The sequence below is a fragment of the Salmo trutta genome, chromosome 29 (genome assembly GCF_901001165.1).
Source record: "Salmo trutta chromosome 29, fSalTru1.1, whole genome shotgun sequence".
NCBI classification, from domain to species: domain Eukaryota; kingdom Metazoa; phylum Chordata; class Actinopteri; order Salmoniformes; family Salmonidae; genus Salmo; species Salmo trutta.
Genome location: NC_042985.1, coordinates 11,115,360 through 11,136,894, shown reverse-complemented (window position 1 = coordinate 11,136,894; position 21,535 = coordinate 11,115,360). Strand labels below are relative to the sequence as shown.

Sequence of the window (21,535 nt, the reverse complement as noted above, 5' to 3'; positions counted from 1 at the left end):
CTCTCCTATCCTCTCCTCTACCCTACCCTCTACCCTCCTCTCCTCTCCTCTACCCTCTCCTCTCCTCTACCCTCTCCTCTCCACTCCTCTACCTTCCTCTCCTCTCCTCTCCTCTCCTCTCCTCTACCCTCCTCTCCTCTCCTCTACCCTCCTCTCCTCTCCTCTACCCTCTACCCTCCTCTCCTCTCCTCTCAGACAGAATTATTCTGCATGTGTGCACCAGATTAACCTTGACTTGTCCTGCTCTGTGTAAAAAGTGTGTGTGTGTGAGAGGTGTAATAAGAGTGTTTCTCTAGCTTGCAGCGCTAAGCTGTGGACATTCATGCGTTCACAAGGCATTAATCCCGCCGCGGTTTCTGTGATGTCAAATGTCGAGGATTTTTAATCAAACGACAGAATCTCACATCCCCTCCCACTTTTTTGTCTTCTCTGCAACTGTGCTGAAAGCGCAGGCATTTCTGTCTTTCTTGCTCACTCTTTGTCTTTCTCCCTCTCTCTTTTTCCATGCATCCATCTCTCTATCTCCCTCTCTCTTTCTTCTCTCACCCCATTGATCCCTCTCTCTTTTTAAACATATTTCTCTCTCTTTCTCTATTTCTTCTCTTTATAACCCTTTCCCCCTCTCTCTCGTCTGCAGATGTCTGGAATGGTACCAGTAGCCTTTACAGAACTATAGTGTAGTGAATGGTACCAGTAGCCTTTACAGTTCTATAGTGTAGTGAATGGTACCAGTAGCCTTTACAGTACTGTAGTGAATGGTACCAGTAGCCTTTACAGTACTATAGTGTAGTGAATGGTACCAGTAGCCTTTACAGTACTATAGTGTAGTGAATGGTACCAGTAGCCTTTACAGTACTATAGTGTAGTGAATGGTACCAGTAGCCTTTACAGTACTGTAGTGAATGGTACCAGTAGCCTTTACAGTACTATAGTGTAGTGAATGGTACCAGTAGCCTTTACAGTACTATAGTGTAGTGAATGGTACCAGTAGCCTTTACAGTACTGTAGTAAATGGTACCAGTAGCCTTTACAGTACTATAGTGTAGTGAATGGTACCAGTAGCCTTTACAGTACCATAGTGTAGTGAATGGTACCAGTAGCCTTTACAGTGCTATAGTGTAGTGAATGGTACCAGTAGCCTTTACAGTACTATAGTGTAGTGAATGGTACCAGTAGCAGATACAGTACCATAGTGTAGTGAATGGTACCAGTAGCCTTTACAGTACTGTAGTGAATGGTACCAGTAGCCTTTATAGTGCTATAGTGTGGTGAATGGTACCAGTAGCATTTACAGTAACATAGTGTAGTGAATGGTACCAGTAGCCTTTACAGTGCTATAGTGTAGTGAATGGTACCAGTAGCCTTTACAGTACTGTAGTGAATGGTACCAGTAGCCTTTACAGTACTGTAGTGTAGTGAATGGTACCAGTAGCCTTTACAGTACTGTAGTGAATGGTACCAGTAGCCTTTACAGTACTGTAGTGAATGGTACCAGTAGCCTTTACAGTGCTATAGTGTAGTGAATGGTACCAGTAGCCTTTACAGTACTGTAGTGTCGTGAATGGTACCAGTAGCCTTTACAGTTCTATAGTGTAGTGAATGGTACCAGTAGCCTTTACAGTTCTGTAGTGTAGTGAATGGTACCAGTAGCCTTTACAGTTCTATAGTGTAGTGAATGGTACCAGTAGCCTTTACAGTACTGTAGTGAATGGTACCAGTAGCCTTTACAGTACTGTAGTGAATGGTACCAGTAGCCTTTACAGTGCTATAGTGTAGTGAATGGTACCAGTAGCCTTTACAGTACTGTAGTGTAGTGAATGGTACCAGTAGCCTTTACAGTACTGTAGTGTAGTGAATGGTACCAGTAGGCTTTACAGTTCTATAGTGTAGTGAATGGTACCAGTAGCCTTTACAGTTCTGTAGTGTAGTGAATGGCACCAGTAGCCTTTACAGTACTGTAGTGTAGTGAATGGTACCAGTAGCCTTTACAGTTCTATAGTGTAGTGAATGGTACCAGTAGTCTTTACAGTGCTGTAGTGAATGGTACCAGTAGCCTTTACAGTGCTATAGTGTAGTGAATGGTACCAGTAGCCTTTACAGTACCATAGTGTAGTGAATGGTACCAGTAGCCTTTACAGTACTGTAGTGTAGTGAATGGTACCAGTAGCCTTTACAGTACTGTAGTGTAGTGAATGTTACCAGTAGCCTTTACAGTTCTATAGTGTAGTGAATGGTACCAGTAGCCTTTACAGTTCTGTAGTGTAGTGAATGGTACCAGTAGCCTTTACAGTTCTATAGTGTAGTGAATGGTACCAGTAGTCTTTACAGTACTGTAGTGAATGGTACCAGTAGCCTTTACAGTGCTATAGTGTAGTGAATGGTACCAGTAGCCTTTACAGTACCATAGTGTAGTGAATGGTACCAGTAGCTTTTACAGTACCATAGTGTAGTGAATGGCACCAGTAGCCTTTACAGTACTGTAGTGTAGTGAATGGTACCAGTAGCCTTTACAGTACTGTAGTGTCGTGAATGGTACCAGTAGCCTTTACAGTTCTATAGTGTAGTGAATGGTACCAGTAGCCTTTACAGTTCTGTAGTGTAGTGAATGGTACCAGTAGCCTTTACAGTTCTGTAGTGTAGTGAATGGTACCAGTAGCCTTTACAGTTCTATAGTGTAGTGAATGGTACCAGTAGCCTTTACAGTACTGTAGTGAATGGTACCAGTAGCCTTTACAGTACTGTAGTGAATGGTACCAGTAGCCTTTACAGTGCTATAGTGTAGTGAATGGTACCAGTAGCCTTTACAGTACTATAGTGTAGTGAATGGTACCAGTAGCCTTTACAGTACTATAGTGTAGTGAATGGTACCAGTAGCCTTTACAGTACCATAGTGTAGTGAATGGTACCAGTAGCCTTTACAGTACTGAGGTGTAGTGAATGGTACCAGTAGCCTTTACAGTACTGAGGTGTAGTGAATGGTACCAGTAGCCTTTACAGTTCTATAGTGTAGCGAATGGTACCAGTAGCCTTTACAGTACTGTAGTGTAGTGAATGGTACCAGTAGCCTTTACAGTACTGTAGTGTAGTGAATGGTACCAGTAGCCTTTACAGTACTGTAGTGTAGTGAATGGTACCAGTAGCCTTTACAGTACTGTAGTGAATGGTACCAGTAGCCTTTACAGTACTATAGTGTAGTGAATGGTACCAGTAGCCTTTACAGTTCTGTAGTGTAGTGAATGGTACCAGTAACCTTTACAGTTCTGTAGTGTAGTGAATGGTACCAGTAGCCTTTACAGTGCTGTAGTGTAGTGAATGGTACCAGTAGCCTTTACAGTACTGTAGTGTAGTGAATGGTACCAGTAGCCTTTACAGTACTGTAGTGAATGGTACCAGTAGCCTTTACAGTACTGTAGTGAATGGTACCAGTAGCCTTTACAGTACTATAGTGTAGTGAATGGTACCAGTAGCCTTTACAGTTCTGTAGTGTAGTGAATGGTACCAGTAGCCTTTACAGTTCTGTAGTGTAGTGAATGGTACCAGTAGCCTTTACAGTACTGTAGTGTAGTGAATGGTATGCTTGGATAATGGGAAGAATGAGTAGACGTTACTGGGTTCTAGCTTGTAGGGTTCTAGGTTCTAGATGGGCTCTAGATTAGATCATTTACACAAATCAGTTATTGATGCATGGGCTAGCCTGCCATGCAATATCGTGATGGCTAAAACCCTTTTAGCTTTTACAGTTAGGCTAAACTACATTTTATTTCTCCAACACTCATCCATCTTACTCAGTAGAACTGTTGGTTTTCCCTCTGTGGACCCTCACCCTTTTCATTAATCCCTCCTCTCTGACTTTCCTCATCTGCTTCAAGTCAGTGTATTTATACTCTCTCTCTCTCTCTCGCTCTCTCTTCTATCTTCTCTCTTGCTCTCTTTCTCTCTCGCTCTCTCTATCTTCTCTCTCCTTCTCTCTCTCTCTCTCCCTCTCTTTTCTTTCTCTCTCGCTTTCTCTATCTTCTCTCTCCTTCTCTCTCTCTCCCTCTCTTTTCTTTCTCTCTCTCTTCTCTCTTGTTTGCCCTCTCTTTTTTCCTCTCTCTCGCTATCTGTCTCTCTCTCTCTCTCTCTCTATCCTCTCTCTCTCCCTCTCCCTCGCTCGCTCGGTCTCGCTCGCTCGCTCGGTCTCTCTCTCTCTCTCTCTATCCTCTCTCTCTCCCTCTCCCTCGCTCGCTCGGTCTCTCTCTCTCTCTCTCTCTCTATCCTCTCTCTCCTTTCTTCTTCACGGTGAGGCTTCTCTTGTGAACGCAGCTCTCATCAGGTCTGTATCCCCCCACCCCCCAAGGGAACAACAGGAGAGGGCATAACAAACCAATACAAACACCATAACACCCCCCCCCTCCCCCCCCTTGTTCCCCTTTCACCACCAACCCTCCCCAAGGCACAACTTCAATGATATTTCTCTCTGTCGCTCCAAAATAAAAAGTGACTTATACAAGATACCATAATAGATGACCTACCGTGGCTGTGAGAGCTATCGCTGGAACAGTTTTTGCTGTTTTGATTTAGTAGAATCAGGTGTGTTGGTTGTTTGTGTGTCTGTGGGGGGTTTGGGGTGGGTGAAGAGGGCCGTGGGTTTGTTATGGTGTTTGTATTGGTTTGTTACGCCCTCTCCTATTGTTCCCCCGCTAACACAGAAATGTCCATTTCGATAATGGGAAAGACACTTGACACACAGGTGTGTGTGTATCTGATGGATTGTGAGATATGGGCGACGAGAGCCTATTCAAGAAAATAATAATCCTCCGCAACCGTAAAGAAAGATGCTCTTGTCAAATAGTCATTTCTAGATCCAGCACACATTTCCTTTATCTTCCTCTCCTGCCAAATACAGAAGTAGAACTCTGGCATGGCAACCATGGTCAGAGGAATGCATGTGTACCCCTCGCATTAAAACACTTCTGGAGTTCCTGGTTGTGTCCTTGTGAGACACATCAGGAGCCTCTTAGCTTTCTTTCTTCATGCACCATAGAAACCGAACCGTGACGCTCACTCACTCACTCACTCACTCACTCACTCACTCACTCACTCACACACTCACACACTCACTCACACACTCGCTCGCTCGCTCACTCACTCACTCACTCACACACACTCACTCACTCGCACGCTCGCTCGCTCGCTCGCTCACTCACTCACACACACACTCACTCACTCGCTCGCTCGCACGCTCGCTCACTCGCTCGCTCCCTCACACACTCACTCACTCGCTCACTCACACACTCACTCACACACTCACTCACTCACTCACACACTCACTCACACACTCACTCACTCACTCACTCACTCACACACTCACACACTCACTCACACACTCGCTCGCTCGCTCGCTCACTCACTCACTCACACACACACTCACTCACTCACTCACTCTCTCACTCACTCACTCACTCACTCACTCACTCACTCACTCACACACACTGTTGGAACTTGTTGTCAAAGCGGATTCCACCCGTTGACTTCATAGCAAATTGCTATTGCTTTTTAACCTAGCTGTCTGAACAGGGTCTCTGTTTGAGTTTACCACACACACACACGAACATGCGCACACACACGCACACACACGTTATGTTCTTCTATCTTCGTGGGGACCTAAAATGTATTTCCATTCAAAATCCTTTTTTCCCTAACCCTTAACCCTAACTCTAACCCATTACCTTTAACCTAATTCTGACCCTAACCCTAATTGTAAACCTAACCCTAAACCTAAAACCTAAGCTTAAAATAGTCTTTGTTCTCATGGGGACTTGGGAAATGTCCCCACGGGGAGAATTTTCCTTGTTTTACTGTCCCTGTGGGGACTTGTGTGGATTTTTGGTCCCCGCAAGGATATATAGTAGCTTGCGAAAGTATTCACCACCCTAGGCATTTTTCCTATTTTGTTGCCTTACAACCTGGAATTAAAATAGATTTTTGGGGGGTATCATTTGATTTACACAACATGCCTACCACTTTGAAGATGCAAAATATTTTTATTGTGAAACAAACAAGAAATAAGACAAAAAAACTTGAGTGTGCATAACTATTCCCCCCTCCCCAAAGTCAAGACTTTGTAGAGCCACCTTTTGCAGCAATTACAGCTGCAAGTCTCTTGGGGTATTTCTCTATAAGTTTGGCACATCTAGCCACTGGGATTTCTGCCCATTTTTCAAGGCAAAACTGCTCCAGCTCCTTCAAGTTGGATGGGTTCCACTATCTTTAAGTCATACCACATATTCTCAATTGGATTGAGGTCTGTGCTTTGACTAGGCCACGACATTTAAATGTTTCCCCTTAAACCACTCGAGTGTTGCTTTAGCAGTATACTTAAGGTCATTGTCCTGCTGGAAGTTGAACCTCCGTTCCAGTCTCAATCTCTGGAAGACTGAAACAGGTTTCCCTCAAGAATTTCTCTGTATTTAGCGCCATCCATCATTCCTTTAATTCTGACCAGTTTCCCAGTCCCTGTTGATGAAAAACATCCCCACAGCATGATGCTGCCACCAACATGCTTCACTGTGGGGATTAGTGTTCTCGGGGTGATGAGAGGTGTTGGGTTTGCGCCAGACATAGCATTTTCCTTGATGGCCAAAAAGCTACATTTTAGTCTCATCTGACCAGAGTACCTTCTTCCATATGTTTGGGGAGTCTCCCACATGCCTTTTGGCAAACACCTTTAAGCAATGGCTTTTTTCTGGCCACTCTTCCATAAAGCCCAGCTCTGGGGATTGTACGGCTTAAAGTGGTCCTATGGACAGATACTCCAGTCTCAGCTGTGGAACTTGGCAGCTCCTTCAGGGTTATCTTTGTTGCCTTTCTGATTAATGCCCTTCTTGCCTGGTTCGTGAGTTTTGGTGGGCGGCCCCCTCTTGGCAGGTTTGTTGTGGTGCCATATTCTTTCAATTTTTTAATAATGGATTTAATGGTGCTCCGTGAGAAGTTTCAGATATTTTTTTATAACCCAACCCTGATCAGTACTTCTCCACAACTTTGTCCCTGACCTGTTTGGAGAGCTCCTTGGTCTTCATGGTTCTGCTTGCTTGGTGGTGCCCCTTGCTTAGTGGTGTTGCAGACTCTGGGGCCTTTCAGAACAGGTGTATATATACTGAGATCATGTGACACTTAGATTGCGCACAGGTGGACTTTATTTAACTAATTATGTGACTTCTGAAGGTAATTGGTTGCACCAGATCTTATTTAGGGGCTTCATAGCAAAGGGCGTGAATATATATGCATGCACCACTTTTCCGTTTTTAATTTTGTAGAATTTTTTGAAACAAGTATTTCACCAATTTGGACTACATGAAATCCAAATAAAAATACATTTAAATTACAGGTTGTAATGCAACAAAATAGGAAAAACATAGAGGGGGATGAATACTTTTGCAAGGCACTGTAAGAACCAACCCACCAACACACACACACACACACACACACACACACACACACACACACACACACAAACAAAAAACACACACACGCACGCACGCACGCACAGACACACACACACACACACAAAATATCACAAAGAACTGTTGGTTCAATATTGCCGTATGTCTTTTTTGGACAGAGTTGCCCTTACAGAGAAAAACTATACATTTCACGTGAAATTTCACATAGGAAATCTTGTGTGTTTTTGGAACACTTCACATGTGCAGTTTCATGTTATCACATGTTGCTTTACATGTTGTCACATGTTGCTTTACATGTTGTCACATGTTATCACATCAACTTCACATAAGATCACGCGATCACATGAAAACGTGTTTTTGGAACACTTCACATCCGGTTACATGAGAAATTCATGTGGTTTTTCCATAGGGGTGTTGCCGCATGTACTTTATATTAGATATATTTCTGTCACTTTGTATTCCAGTTTAATTGCTTGTTAGCATGTTGGTGTTCTTAACAGCTGTCGCCAGGAATAGAAGAGAATGTCTTGGGCACCTGTACGCCTCTAAATAACTATAATAAAATGTATTGGAACAGATTTGCCAGTTTGTAATTGAGGGAAATTGTTTTGCTAATGCCAACAAACAGCCTTTATGAATGAGCCCCTGCTTTATAATTCGTTTTACTCTCAGAACTTCCTCCAGAACCTTTCACTCTCTCTCTTTCTCTCTTGCTCTCTCCCCCCCTTTGGGAACATACTGTTCATTTTGAAATGAGGAGAGGGGTGGATGGAGGAGTGAACTCAATGGAGGGTTGGAGTAGAGATGGAGGGATGGACGGAGGGGAAAGGGGGAGAGAGAGGCACACACACAAACACACACTTACACACTTACACACACACACACACACACACACACACACACACACACACACACACACACACACACACAGAGAGAGTCTTTTTCACACACCCTCTCGCTGGCTGTGTTGTTTGACAATAAATATGTGTTTAGAGTGGAAGATAAAGCAGAAGAGGAGGGCTGAACCAAACAAAAGAGTGAAACTGTGTCTTTGTGCTTCAGTAAAGGGAATAAATGTGTCGGCATAGTTTCACATTGGTCACACTTTTCTCTGAGTACTCAGCGGTCGCCTAGCTGGCAGCAAAGGCTTCTGATTATAATCAGGCCACGTTTAGCAGAGTGTGATCTTAATTCTGCCCCTCAAACCCTTTGGCCTTGTTTCTATTCTAGAAAGCGGCATCGTTTGTTGGTTCGTTAGTTTGTTAGTTCGTTAATTTGTTGTTTTTTTGGTTAGTTGGCTGGTTCTTTCTTTCTTTCCTTCCTTACTTCCTTCCTTCCTTCCTTACTTCCTTGGTGTAATCACTGACCTGACTAATCGTTATCAAAGCTGTGTGAAAATATCCTGGCTCTCAACTATCCAACATGTGGATTTTGAGGGGACCCAAGGTAAACTAGCTGTTACTAAAGCTGAACATACAAACAAAACAAATACGCTGACTCATTCTTTTAAACAGCAAGTTACCTTTGGACACAAATATCTGCTAAATGACCATCTATTTGTTATTGTAAAACACTTTATGACAAAGATAAAAAAGTGACTTATAAATGCATTTGATTGGTTGATTGATTCATTGTTTTATGATTGATTGATTGATTGGTTGATTGATTGATATTGGTTGTGTACCTGTGAGCAGGTATTCGTATGCTGGATGGTGATGTGACAGATGTAGTAGAGGCTAAGTCCCTTGGTATCAGACCTGACTACATAGACATCTACAGCGCCAGCTGGGGACCTGACGACGATGGAAAGACTGTGGACGGACCAGGGCCTCTGGCCAAACAGGCCTTGGAGATGGGCATCAAAAAGGTGAATTATGGTCTATAACCACGTTTCCATCCCCAGTTTTATGTGAGTAAAGTCATATAGTATTAAAAAAGACTGCTGTGCTGGAAACAGGAAGTTTCGGTACAATTTTATGAATGCCGTCAGATCATCTGTTCGTTTGACATGGTGGAGTCTTTTTGTGCAGGTAAAATTCATTTTGTGAGATATGCTGGCGGAAACGCCTTTATGCGCAAATATTGATATAATAACCATCATATCGAAGTAAACTTGGAGTCACGCAATTATATGGTGTGTGTGGTCCTCCCACTACGACTCAGGAAACCATGTAGTTTATCTGGCTACAGATGAAATAAATGATGATGAAATTCACAGCGTGGTGAAAGTGCACAATGATGAGCTTGATGCTTCTTTCCATTAACTATCGAGGGTCTTATTCTGGTGACATGATGATAGGTGCTTGACTACCGTTTGACAAATGTAAATATTCTTCTCCATAATAATCTCATCATGGAGACGACCCTACCTGCACTGTATCTGTGAGCGGTTGGCTAGAGCACCAAGACCAGACGAGGCACATTTGCTGTTTAACCCAACAGTTTTTGTGACAAAACTATCTGTAGAGTTGAAAACGTGATGGAAACACATGGAACTACAGATGTTTATTGGACACCTGAAAACTGAAGCAAAAAGTAAATGTTGTGCACACTAACTCATAACGGACCGATTTTTTGGCGGAAACACACCACTGGTGGGAAAATGCGCATATTTTCTTTATGTCGATTTTAGAATATTCGCATGAAAATCAGTTGACAATCGGATGGAAACCTAGTTTATAGCTAATCACAACCTATGTATTGTCCAATGTAGCGCACTACTTCGATGACACCCCATTCCCTGGGCCATATAGTGCACTACTTTTGACCAAACATTTGATCAAATGAAACCCAATTGTAGTGCACTGCTGATAACCCCCTTTGGGCCATATAGTACACTACTGATAACCCCCTTTGGGCCATATAGTACACTACTGATAGCCCCCTTTGGGCCATATAGTGCACTACTAATGATCCCCTTTGGGTCATATAGTGCACTACTGATAACCCCCTTTGGGCCATATAGTGCACTACTAATGACCCCCTTTGGGCCATATAGTGCACTACTAATGACCCCCTTTGGGCCATATAGTGCACTACTGATAACCCCCTTTGGGCCATATAGTACACTACTGATAACCCCCTTTGGGCCATATAGTACACTACTGATTACCCCCTTTGGGCCATATAGTACACTACTGATAACCCCCTTTGGGCCATATAGTACACTACTGATAACCCCCTTTGGGCCATATAGTACACTACTGATGACCCCCTTTGGGCCATATAGTGCACTACTAATGATCCCCTTTGGGTCATATAGTGCACTACTGATAACCCCCTTTGGGCCATATAGTGCACTACTAATGACCCCCTTTGGGCCATATAGTGCACTACTGATAACCCCTTTTGGGCCATATAGTGCACTACTAATGACCCCCTTTGGGCCATATAGTACACTACTTTTGACCCCCTTTGGGCCATATAGTGCACTACTAATGACCCCCTTTGGGCCATATAGTACACTACTGATGACCCCCTTTGGGCCATATAGTGCACTACTTTTGACCCCCTTTGGGCCATATAGTGCACTACTTTTGACCCCCTTAGTGCACTACTGATATAGTGCACTACTGATATAGTGCACTACTGATAACACCCTTTGGGCCAAATAGTACACTACTGATGACCCCCTTTGGGCCATATTGTGCACTACTTTTTGACCCCCTTAGTGCACTACTGATATAGTGCACTACTGATAACACCCTTTGGGCCAAATAGTACACTACTGATGAACCCCTTTGGGCCATATTGTGCACTACTTTTGACCCCCTTTGGGCCATATAGTACACTACTGATGACCCCTTTTGGGCCATATAGTACACTACTGATAACCCCCTTTGGGCCATATAGTACACTACTAATGACTCCCTTTGGGCCATATAGTACACTACTAATGACCCCCTTTGGGCCATATAGTACACTACTGATGACCCCCTTTGGGCCATATAGTACACTACTGATGACCCCCTTTGGGCCATATAGTGCACTACTAATGATCCCCTTTGGGTCATATAGTGCACTACTGATAACCCCCTTTGGGCCATATAGTGCACTACTAATGACCCCCTTTGGGCCATATAGTGCACTACTGATAACCCCTTTTGGGCCATATAGTGCACTACTAATGACCCCCTTTGGGCCATATAGTACACTACTTTTGACCCCCTTTGGGCCATATAGTGCACTACTAATGACCCCCTTTGGGCCATATAGTACACTACTGATGACCCCCTTTGGGCCATATAGTGCACTACTTTTGACCCCCTTTGGGCCATATAGTGCACTACTTTTGACCCCCTTAGTGCACTACTGATATAGTGCACTACTGATATAGTGCACTACTGATAACACCCTTTGGGCCAAATAGTACACTACTGATGACCCCCTTTGGGCCATATTGTGCACTACTTTTGACCCCCTTTGGGCCATATAGTACACTACTGATGACCCCTTTTGGGCCATATAGTACACTACTGATAACCCCCTTTGGGCCATATAGTACACTACTAATGACTCCCTTTGGGCCATATAGTACACTACTAATGACCCCCTTTGGGCCATATAGTACACTACTGATGACCCCCTTTGGGCCATATAGTGCACTACTTTTGACCCCCTTTGGGCCATATAGTACACTACTGATGACCCCCTTTGGGCCATATAGTGCACTACTTTTGACCCCCTTTGGGCCATATAGTAAACTACTGATGACCCCCTTTGGGCCATATAGTGCACTACTTTTGACCCCCTTTGGGCCATATAGTGCACTACTTTTGACCCCCTTTGGGCCATATAGTACACTACTGATGACCCCCTTTGGGCCATATAGTGCACTACTTTTGACCAAACATTTGATCAAATGAAACCCAATTGTAGTGCACTACTTTCTTATATGAGTGTTTCATCTGGGGTGAATGAAGGCAATTTGGAAGAGAGTTCATGTAACACAGATGTTGATGCATCGAAGCCATTGTATTTCGGCCTTCCCTGTGGCTCAGTTGGTAGAGCATGGTGTTTGCAATGCCAGCATGGTGTGTGCAACGCCCGGGTTGTGGGTTTGATTCCCACGGGGGGCCAGAAATGTATGCATTCACTACTGTAAGTCGCTCTGGATAAGAGCGTCTGCTAAATGACTAAAATGTAAATGTTTCAATGGCACCCTCCCTTCCTAGTGTACTACTTTTGACTTGAGCAACTCAAATTACACCCTATTCCCCATGTAGTGCACTACTCCTGACCAGAGGAACTTTTGATCAGAAAACGTCATGAATATCAGCCTTTGAGGAACATGATTTGCCCAAAATAACTTTGGAAATCAGTGTACAGAACTGCATCACTCAAATTAGATTAGACAGTAACAGGATCTCAATATGAGGCACTTGATTTCAAAAGGTATTTTGGAGCAAATCAATCTACTTAACCGAGTCACTCAAATGAAACGAATAAGGAAATGCAATTCCACTTATTGTTTAGCGCCCCCAGAAGTACAAAGTGAAATGGTCCTTATTGCTGTGTGGTATTGAACTCTGTTGAAAAATGGATTGCATTGATTCAGTGGAGCGCTAAGAGCACATTACATAACAAAGAGAAGAAAGTGTTTTTGGGGGGATGTACGAAGCCCATCTACAATGGAGATCATTTTAACGAGAAAGACGTATTTTTCAAATCAACTTTCAATGTCTGCTGATATCCTTTTCACACTATCGTGCTGAACCAAACTGCAGGCTCAGGTACCTTCTTTTGAAGTTGTATTTCTCAACAACTATGATGGATGAGTAACCCAGCTTGATTTGGATCTTCTCTGTTTGGCTCAGTTGTTCACATCTGTCCCTCTCTCCCTCTCAAATAGGGCCGGAAGGGTCTGGGATCCATCTTTGTTTGGGCGTCGGGGAACGGCGGTCGCCAGGGCGACCACTGTTCGTGTGACGGCTACACCAACAGCATCTACACCATCTCCATCTCCAGCACCACAGAGAACGGCAACAAGCCCTGGTACCTGGAGGTCTGCTCCTCCACACTGGCCACCACCTACAGCAGCGGGGAGTTCTATGACAGGAAGATAGTAAGTGTGTGTGTGTGTGTGTGTGTGTGTGTGTGTGCGTGTGCGTGTGCGTGTGCGTGTGCGTGTGCGTGTGTGTGTGTGTGTGTGTGAGTGCAAGCCCTAGTACTTGGAGGTCTGCTCTTCATGGCAAGTTTTACAAAAGGAAAATAGTTGAGTTTTGAGGTGTGTTGATGTTTTAATCAAGTGTGCCTTTGCCTGCTTTCCCATGGAAGGAAAGCTGTTTAGTTGTAGGGTTATAAACCATAAAAGCCAAGGAATGCTAGTACACATTATTATGGCATCCTTCATTCTGTCAAATGTACATTTCCATCTAAGCAGATTAACATTCAGAATGCTATGATACAGTTCAGTGGCCAGACTCAAACACATGCACACACACTCTCACTCTCGTTCAGAAACATGCTATCATTCATTCTGGCATTCATAAACACACACACACACTCACACACACACACACTCATAACACCATCCCCATATCATGTTTTTGATGTCCTCTGGGATAAGGGAATGTTGTAGCGTTGCCAAAGCACAGACATGCCACATCCATCAACTACACACTGTTTTCCCCCAACTACACAGAGATGGCCTCCCCTTACTGGAATTATGACAGCGTCAACAACTTGGACACAGCTCAAATGTGCTGTTTGTGTTGCTCTTTTTAACAAATATCCACCATCCATTTTAATGAGGAAAGGTTACTACTGGACAACGCCAATATTTAGCCAGGCTTGTGCTTGAGAGAGGAGAGAGGAGAGGCATGCTGACCAAGTCACATAAGTTGCATGGACTCAGTCTCTGTGCAATAATAGTGTTTAAGAATTTTTTTTAATGACTAACTCATCTCAGTATCCCACACATACAATTATCTCTAAGGTCCCTCAGCTGAGAAGTGAATTTCAAACAGATTCAACCATAAAGACCAGGGAGGTTTTCTAATGCTTCACAAAGAAGGGCACTTATTGGTAGATGGGTCTAAAAAATAGCAGACATTAAAAAGCCCTTTGAGCATGGAGAAGTTATTAATTACACATTGGATGGTATATCAATACACCCAGTCACTACAAAGATACAGGCATCCTTCCTAACTCAGTTGCCTGAGAGGAAGGAAACCGCTCAGGGATTTCACCATGAGGCCAATGGTGACTATAAAACAGTCACAGAATTTAAATGGCTGGGATAGGAGAAAACTGAGGATCAACATTGTAGTTACTCCACAATACTAATCTAAATGACAGAGTGAAAAGAAGGAAGCCTGTACAGAATAAAAATATTCCAAAACATGCATCCTTTTTGGAATAAGATACTAAAGTAAAACTGCCAAAAAATTGGCTAAGAAATTAGCCAATTCTGGTCTCTCCCGAGTATGGGCTCGGGAGAGACCAGTACAACTCCCGTATGGGCTCGGGAGAGACCAGTACAACTCCCGTATGGGCTCGGGAGAGACCAGTACAACTCCCGTATGGGCTCGGGAGAGACCAGTACAACTCCCGTATGGGCTCGGGAGAGACCAGTACAACTCCCGTATGGGCTCGGGAGAGACCAGTACAACTCCCGTATGGGCTCGGGAGAGACCAGTACAACTCCCGTATGGGCTCGGGAGAGACCAGTACAACTCCCGTATGGGCTCGGGAGAGACCAGTACAACTCCCGTATGGGCTCGGGAGAGACCAGTACAACTCCCGTATGGGCTCGGGAGAGGCGAAGGTCGAGTCATGCGTCTTTTGAAACATAACCCGCCTGGCCGCGCTCCTTTTTATCACACTGCTTGTTTAACTCCCTTAACAATTCTTTAAAATTACAAACTTATACATGTGTTTCCTTAACTTGAAAGCAGTCCAGGGACAAGGAGACGTAGATCCACACTTAGGTTTGGTATACATAGCCATTACCACTAACTGCTAACATAAGTATTTTCTAACAAACCTATAACAGTCAATGAATCCCAAAATAGAAGTATCCTTTAAAGAGCGTGGCATAATGTCGTAAAAAAAATTCTGGTCCAAATCATCTCAAAATGCAAATGTTAGAGGTTGGTAGCAGGGGCATAGGTAAACAAAACCAATTGTGTCTTGCGGTTTCTCATTGACTGCTTCCAAGGTAAAGAAACAAAATGTAAAATGCAATTTTGTAATTTGGGTGAACTATCCCTTTAAAGCCCTGGTGTGAAAACTCTGGGTGGGGCTCTGGCCTCCTGGGCTCAGGGCCCATATTTGTCAAGACGCTTGATACAGCCCCTTGGGGCTGTGGATCCTATACCCCTCCCCCTGGGGCTGTGGATCCTATACCTCTCCCCCTGGGGCTGTGGATCCTATACCTCTCCCCCTGGGGCTGTGGATCCTGTACCTCTCCCCCTGGGGGTGTGGATCCTATACCTCTCCCCCTGGGGCTGTGGATCCTATACCTCTCCCCCTGGGGCTGTGGATCCTGTACCTCTCCCCCTGGGGCTGTGGATCCTATACCTCTCCCCCTGGGGCTGTGGATCCTATACCTCTCCCCCTGGGGCTGTGGATCCTATACCTCTCCCCCTGGGGCTGTGGATCCTATACCTCTCCCCCTGGGGCTGTGGATCCTATACCTCTCGCGGCCCCCTCCCCTGCCTATGGTCTAGGCCAACACTGTGGGTGTCCTGGTTAGAATAATATTTGCTGAGTTTAGCAGAAGCTGAACCTGTGGCCCCAGTCCAGTACACATGGTAGGGCAGTGGTGGTATTTGGTATTTATTAGGATCCCCATTAGCCGCTGCAAAAGCAGCAGCAACTCTTCCTGGTGGTGGTGGTGGGGTTACCACAAGGGGACTGCTCTCTGCCCTTCTCCCCTCACCCATCTGTCATGTACTTTAACAAGCCTTGGCTATGTGCTCCCTGCTCCGGCATCCACTTAACAGTCAATTGGTCTTTCCTTGCCAAGAGTCCGAAATAGCCTCCACTCATTGCTGTCTCCTTGCCATCATTACTAATGATGTGAGTGTAGTGAGTGTAGTGAGTGTAGTGAGTGTAGTGGCAAAGGGAACAAGAAAAGGAAGCTGCATAAGAGTATTAGGACATAACCCAAGATACCAAAAAACAAGTTCCTGTACTTAGTCATTATTATGTCATCACTACTGTAAATAACTGTAAATATTACTGTAAATAGAATGTATGTTGTATATATTACTGTAAATAGAATGTATAGTCCGGTGTGTCTCGAGAGGCAACTGGTTGTACAGTGCATTGTGTGGTTTAGGGAACACATTTCTGAGTGTCAGTCTTTGCGGCAGCCATTCTAACTCAAGAAGAAAGGAATGTAAAGAAAGATGAGGAGTGAATAAGATGTAAACTCTGTCGTTTTCCCTTCTGTCAGGTGACCACAGACCTGCGGCAGCGCTGTACTGATGGCCACACTGGCACCTCTGTGTCGGCTCCCATGGTGGCTGGGGTCATCGCTCTCGCTCTGGAGGCCAAGTCAGTACCCCTCTCTCTCTACCCTATCCCTCCATCCCCCTCTCTCTCTACCCTATCCCTCCATCCCCCTCTCTCTCTACCCTATCCCTCCATCCCTCTCTCTCTCTACCCTATCCCTCCATCCCCCTCTCTCTACCCTATCCCTCCATCCCTCTCTCTCTACCCTATCCATCCATCCCTCTTTCTCTCTCTACCCTATCCCTCCATCCCTCTTTCTCTCTCTACCCTATCCATCCATCCCTCTCTCTCTCCACCCTATCCCTCCATCCCCCTCTCTCTACCCTATCCCTCCATCCCTCTCTCTCTACCCTATCCATCCATCCCTCTTTCTCTCTCTACCCTATCCATCCATCCCTCTCTCTCTACCCTATCCATCCATCCCTCTTTCTCTCTCTACCCTATCCCTCCATCCCTCTCTCTCTACCCTATCCATCCATCCCTCTTTCTCTCTCTACCCTATCCCTCTATCCCTCTTTCTCTCTCTACCCTATCCCTCCATCCCTCTCTCTCTCTCTACCCTATCCCTCTATCCCTCTCTCTCTCTCTACCCTATCCCTCTATCCCTCTTTCTCTCTCTACCCTATCCCTCCATCCCTCTTTCTCTCTCTACCCTATCCCTCTATCCCTCTTTCTCTCTCTACCCTATCCCTCCATCCCTCTCTCTCTCTACCCTATCCCTCCATCCCTCTCTCTCTCTACCCTATCCCTCCATCCCTCTCTCTCTCTACCCTATCCCTCCATCCCTCTCTCTCTCTACCCTATCCCTCCATCCCTCTCTCTCTCTCTACCCTATCCCTCCATCCCTCTCTCTCTACCCTATCCCTCCCTCCCTCTTTCTCTCTACCCTATCCCTCCATCCCTCTTTCTCTCTCTACCCTATCCCTCCATCCCCCTCTCTCTACCCTATCCCTCCATCCCCCTCTCTCTACCCTATCCCTCCATCCCTCTCTCTCTACCCTATCCCTCCCTCCCTCTTTCTCTCTACCCTATCCCTCCATCCCTCTTTCTCTCTCTACCCTATCCCTCCATCCCTCTCTCTCTCTACCCTATCCCTCCATCCCCCTCTCTCTACCCTATCCCTCCATCCCTCTTTATCTCTCTACCCTATCCCTCCATCCCTCTCTCTCTACCCTATCCCTCCATCCCTCTCTCTCTACCCTATCCCTCCATCCCTCTCTCTCTCTACCCTATCCCTCCATCCCTCTCTCTCTACCCTATCCCTCCATCCCTCTTTATCTCTCTACCCTATCCCTCCATCCCTCTCTCTCTACCCTATCCCTCCATCCCTCTCTCTCTCTACCCTATCCCTCCATCCCTCTCTCTCTCTACCCTATCCCTCCATCCCTCTCTCTCTCTACCCTATCCCTCCATCCCTCTCTCTCTCTACCCTATCCCTCCATCCCTCTTTCTCTCTCTACCCTATCCCTCCATCCCCCTCTCTCTACCCTATCCCTCCATCCCTCTTTCTCTCTCTACCCTATCCCTCCATCCCTCTCTCTACCCTATCCCTCCATCCCTCTCTCTCTCTCTACCCTATCCCTCCATCCCTCTCTCTCTCTACCCTATCCCTCCATCCCCTTCTCTCTACCCTATCCCTCCATCCCTCTCTCTACCCTATCCCTCCATCCCTCTCTCTACCCTATCCCTCCATCCCCTTCTCTCTACCCTATCCCTCCATCCCTCTCTCTCTCTACCCTATCCCTCCATCCCTCTCTCTCTCTCTACCCTATCCCTCCATCCCCCTCTCTCTACCCTATCCCTCTATCCCTCTTTCTCTCTCTACCCTATCCCTCCATCCCTCTCTCTCTCTACCCTATCCCTCCATCCCTCTTTCTCTCTCTACCCTATCCCTCCATCCCTCTCTCTCTCTACCCTATCCCTCCATCCCTCTCTCTCTCTACCCTATCCCTCCATCCCTCTTTATCTCTCTACCCTATCCCTCCATCCCTCTTTCTCTCTCTACCCTATCCCTCCATCCCTCTTTCTCTCTCTACCCTATCCCTCCATCCCTCTCTCTCTACCCTATCCCTCTATCCCTCTCTCTCTCTACCCTATCCCTCCATCCCTCTCTCTCTACCCTATCCCTCTATCCCTCTTTCTCTCTCTACCCTATCCCTCCATCCCTCTCTCTCTACCCTATCCCTCCATCCCTCTCTCTCTCTACCCTATCCCTCCATCCCTCTCTCTCTCTACCCTATCCCTCCATCCCCCTCTCTCTACCCTATCCCTCCATCCCTCTTTCTCTCTCTACCCTATCCCTCTATCCCTCTTTCTCTCTCTACCCTATCCCTCTATCCCTCTCTCTCTACCCTATCCCTCCATCCCTCTCTCTCTCTACCCTATCCCTCCATCCCTCTCTCTCTCTACCCTATCCCTCCATCCCTCTTTCTCTCTCTACCCTATCCCTCTATCCCTCTTTCTCTCTCTACCCTATCCCTCTATCCCTCTTTCTCTCTCTACCCTATCCCTCCATCCCCTTCTCTCTACCCTATCCCTCCATCCCTCTCTCTCTCTACCCTATCCCTCCATCCCTCTTTCTCTCTCTACCCTATCCCTCCATCCCTCTCTCTCTCTACCCTATCCCTCCATCCCTCTTTATCTCTCTACCCTATCCCTCTATCCCCCTCTCTCTACCCTATCCCTCCATCCCTCTCTCTCTCTCTACCCTATCCCTCCATCCCCCTCTCTCTACCCTATCCCTCCATCCCTCTCTCTCTCTACCCTATCCCTCCATCCCCCTCTCTCTACCCTATCCCTCCATCCCTCTCTCTCTCTACCCTATCCCTCCATCCCTCTCTCTCTCTACCCTATCCCTCCATCCCTCTCTCTCTCTACCCTATCCCTCCATCCCTCTCTCTCTCTACCCTATCCCTCCATCCCCCTCTCTCTCTACCCTATCCCTCCATCCCTCTCTCTCTCTACCCTATCCCTCCATCCCCCTCTCTCTACCCTATCCCTCCCTCCCTCTTTCTCTCTACCCTATCCCTCTATCCCTCTTTATCTCTCTACCCTATCCCTCCATCCCCCTCTCTTTCTACCCTATCCCTCCATCCCTCTCTCTCTCTACCCTATCCCTCCATCCCCCTCTCTCTCTACCCTATCCCTCCATCCCTCTCTCTCTCTACCCTATCCCTCTATCCCTCTTTCTCTCTCTACCCTATCCCTCCATCCCTCTCTCTCTCTCTACCCTATCCCTCCATCCCTCTTTCTCTCTCTACCCTATCCCTCCATCCCTCCTCTCTCTCTACCCTATCCCTCCATCCCCCTCTCTCTCTACCCTATCCCTCCATCCCTCTCTCTCTCTCTCCCCTATCCCTCCATCCCCCTCTCTCTCTCTACCCTATCCCTCCATCCCCTCTCTTTCTACCCTATCCCTCCATCCCCCTCTCTCTCTCTACCCTATCCCTCCATCCATCTCTCTCTCTCTCTACCCTATCCCTCCATCCCCCTCTCTCTCTACCCTATCCCTCCATCCCTCTCTCTCTCTACCCTATCCCTCTATCCCTCTTTCTCTCTCTACCCTATCCCTCCATCCCTCTCCTCTCTCTACCCTATCCCTCCATCCCTCTCTCTCTCTACCCTATCCCTCCATCCCTCTCTCTCTCTACCCTATCCCTCCCTCCCTCTTTCTCTCTCTACCCTATCCCTCTATCCCTCTTTCTCTCTCTACCCTATCCCTCCATCCCTCTCTCTCTACCCTATCCCTCTATCCCTCTCTCTCTCTCTACCCTATCCCTCCATCCCTCTTTCTCTCTCTACCCTATCCCTCCATCCCCCCTCTCTCTCTACCCTATCCCTCCATCCCTCTCTCTCTCTACCCTATCCCTCCATCCCCCTCTCTCTCTACCCTATCCCTCCCTCCCTCTTTCTCTCTACCCTATCCCTCTATCCCTCTTTATCTCTCTACCCTATCCCTCCATCCCCCTCTCTCTCTCTACCCTATCCCTCCATCCCTCTCTCTCTCTACCCTATCCCTCCATCCCTCTCCTCTCCTATCCCTCCACCCTCTCCTCTCTCTCGTACCCTATCCCTCCATCCCATCTCTCTCTCTCTAACCCTATACCTCTATCCCCCTCCTCTACCTATCCCTCCATCCCTCTCTCTCTCTACCCTATCCTCCATCCCCCTCTCTCTACCCTATCCCTCCATCCCTCTCTCTCTCTATCTAACCCTATCCCTCTATCCCCCTCTCTCTACCCTATCCCTCCATCCCTCTCTCTCTCTACCCTATCCCTCCATCCCTCTCTCTCCTCTCTCTTACCTCTCCCTCTAGTCCCCCCTCTCTCTACCCTATCCCTCCATCCCTCTCTCTCTCTACCCTATCCCTCCATCCCCTTCTCTCTACCCTATCCCTCCATCCCCCTCTCTCTACCCTATCCCTCCATCCCTCTCTCTCTCTACCCTATCCCTCCATCCCTCTCTCTCTCTCTACCCTATCCCTCTATCCCCCTCTCTCTACCCTATCCCTCCATCCCTCTCTCTCTCTACCCTATCCCTCCATCCCCTTCTCTCTACCCTATCCCTCCATCCCCCTCTCTCTACCCTATCCCTCCATCCCTCTCTCTCTCTACCCTATCCCTCCATCCCTC

General features: G+C 46.4%; 1 protein-coding gene across 2 annotated transcripts in view; it reads left to right on the top strand.

Annotated features, from left to right (window-relative positions):
- The window catches only part of LOC115166893 (proprotein convertase subtilisin/kexin type 6), a gene marked incomplete in the record, with an annotated part of 86,931 nt that overhangs the window by 15,716 nt on the left and 49,680 nt on the right, over positions 1 to 21,535 (top strand). For both annotated transcript variants that reach the window (XM_029720798.1, XM_029720799.1), the window contains 3 exon segments: positions 9,137 to 9,309; positions 13,294 to 13,506; positions 16,846 to 16,946. In XM_029720798.1, the coding sequence (XP_029576658.1) occupies positions 9,137 to 9,309; positions 13,294 to 13,506; positions 16,846 to 16,946 (487 nt within the window).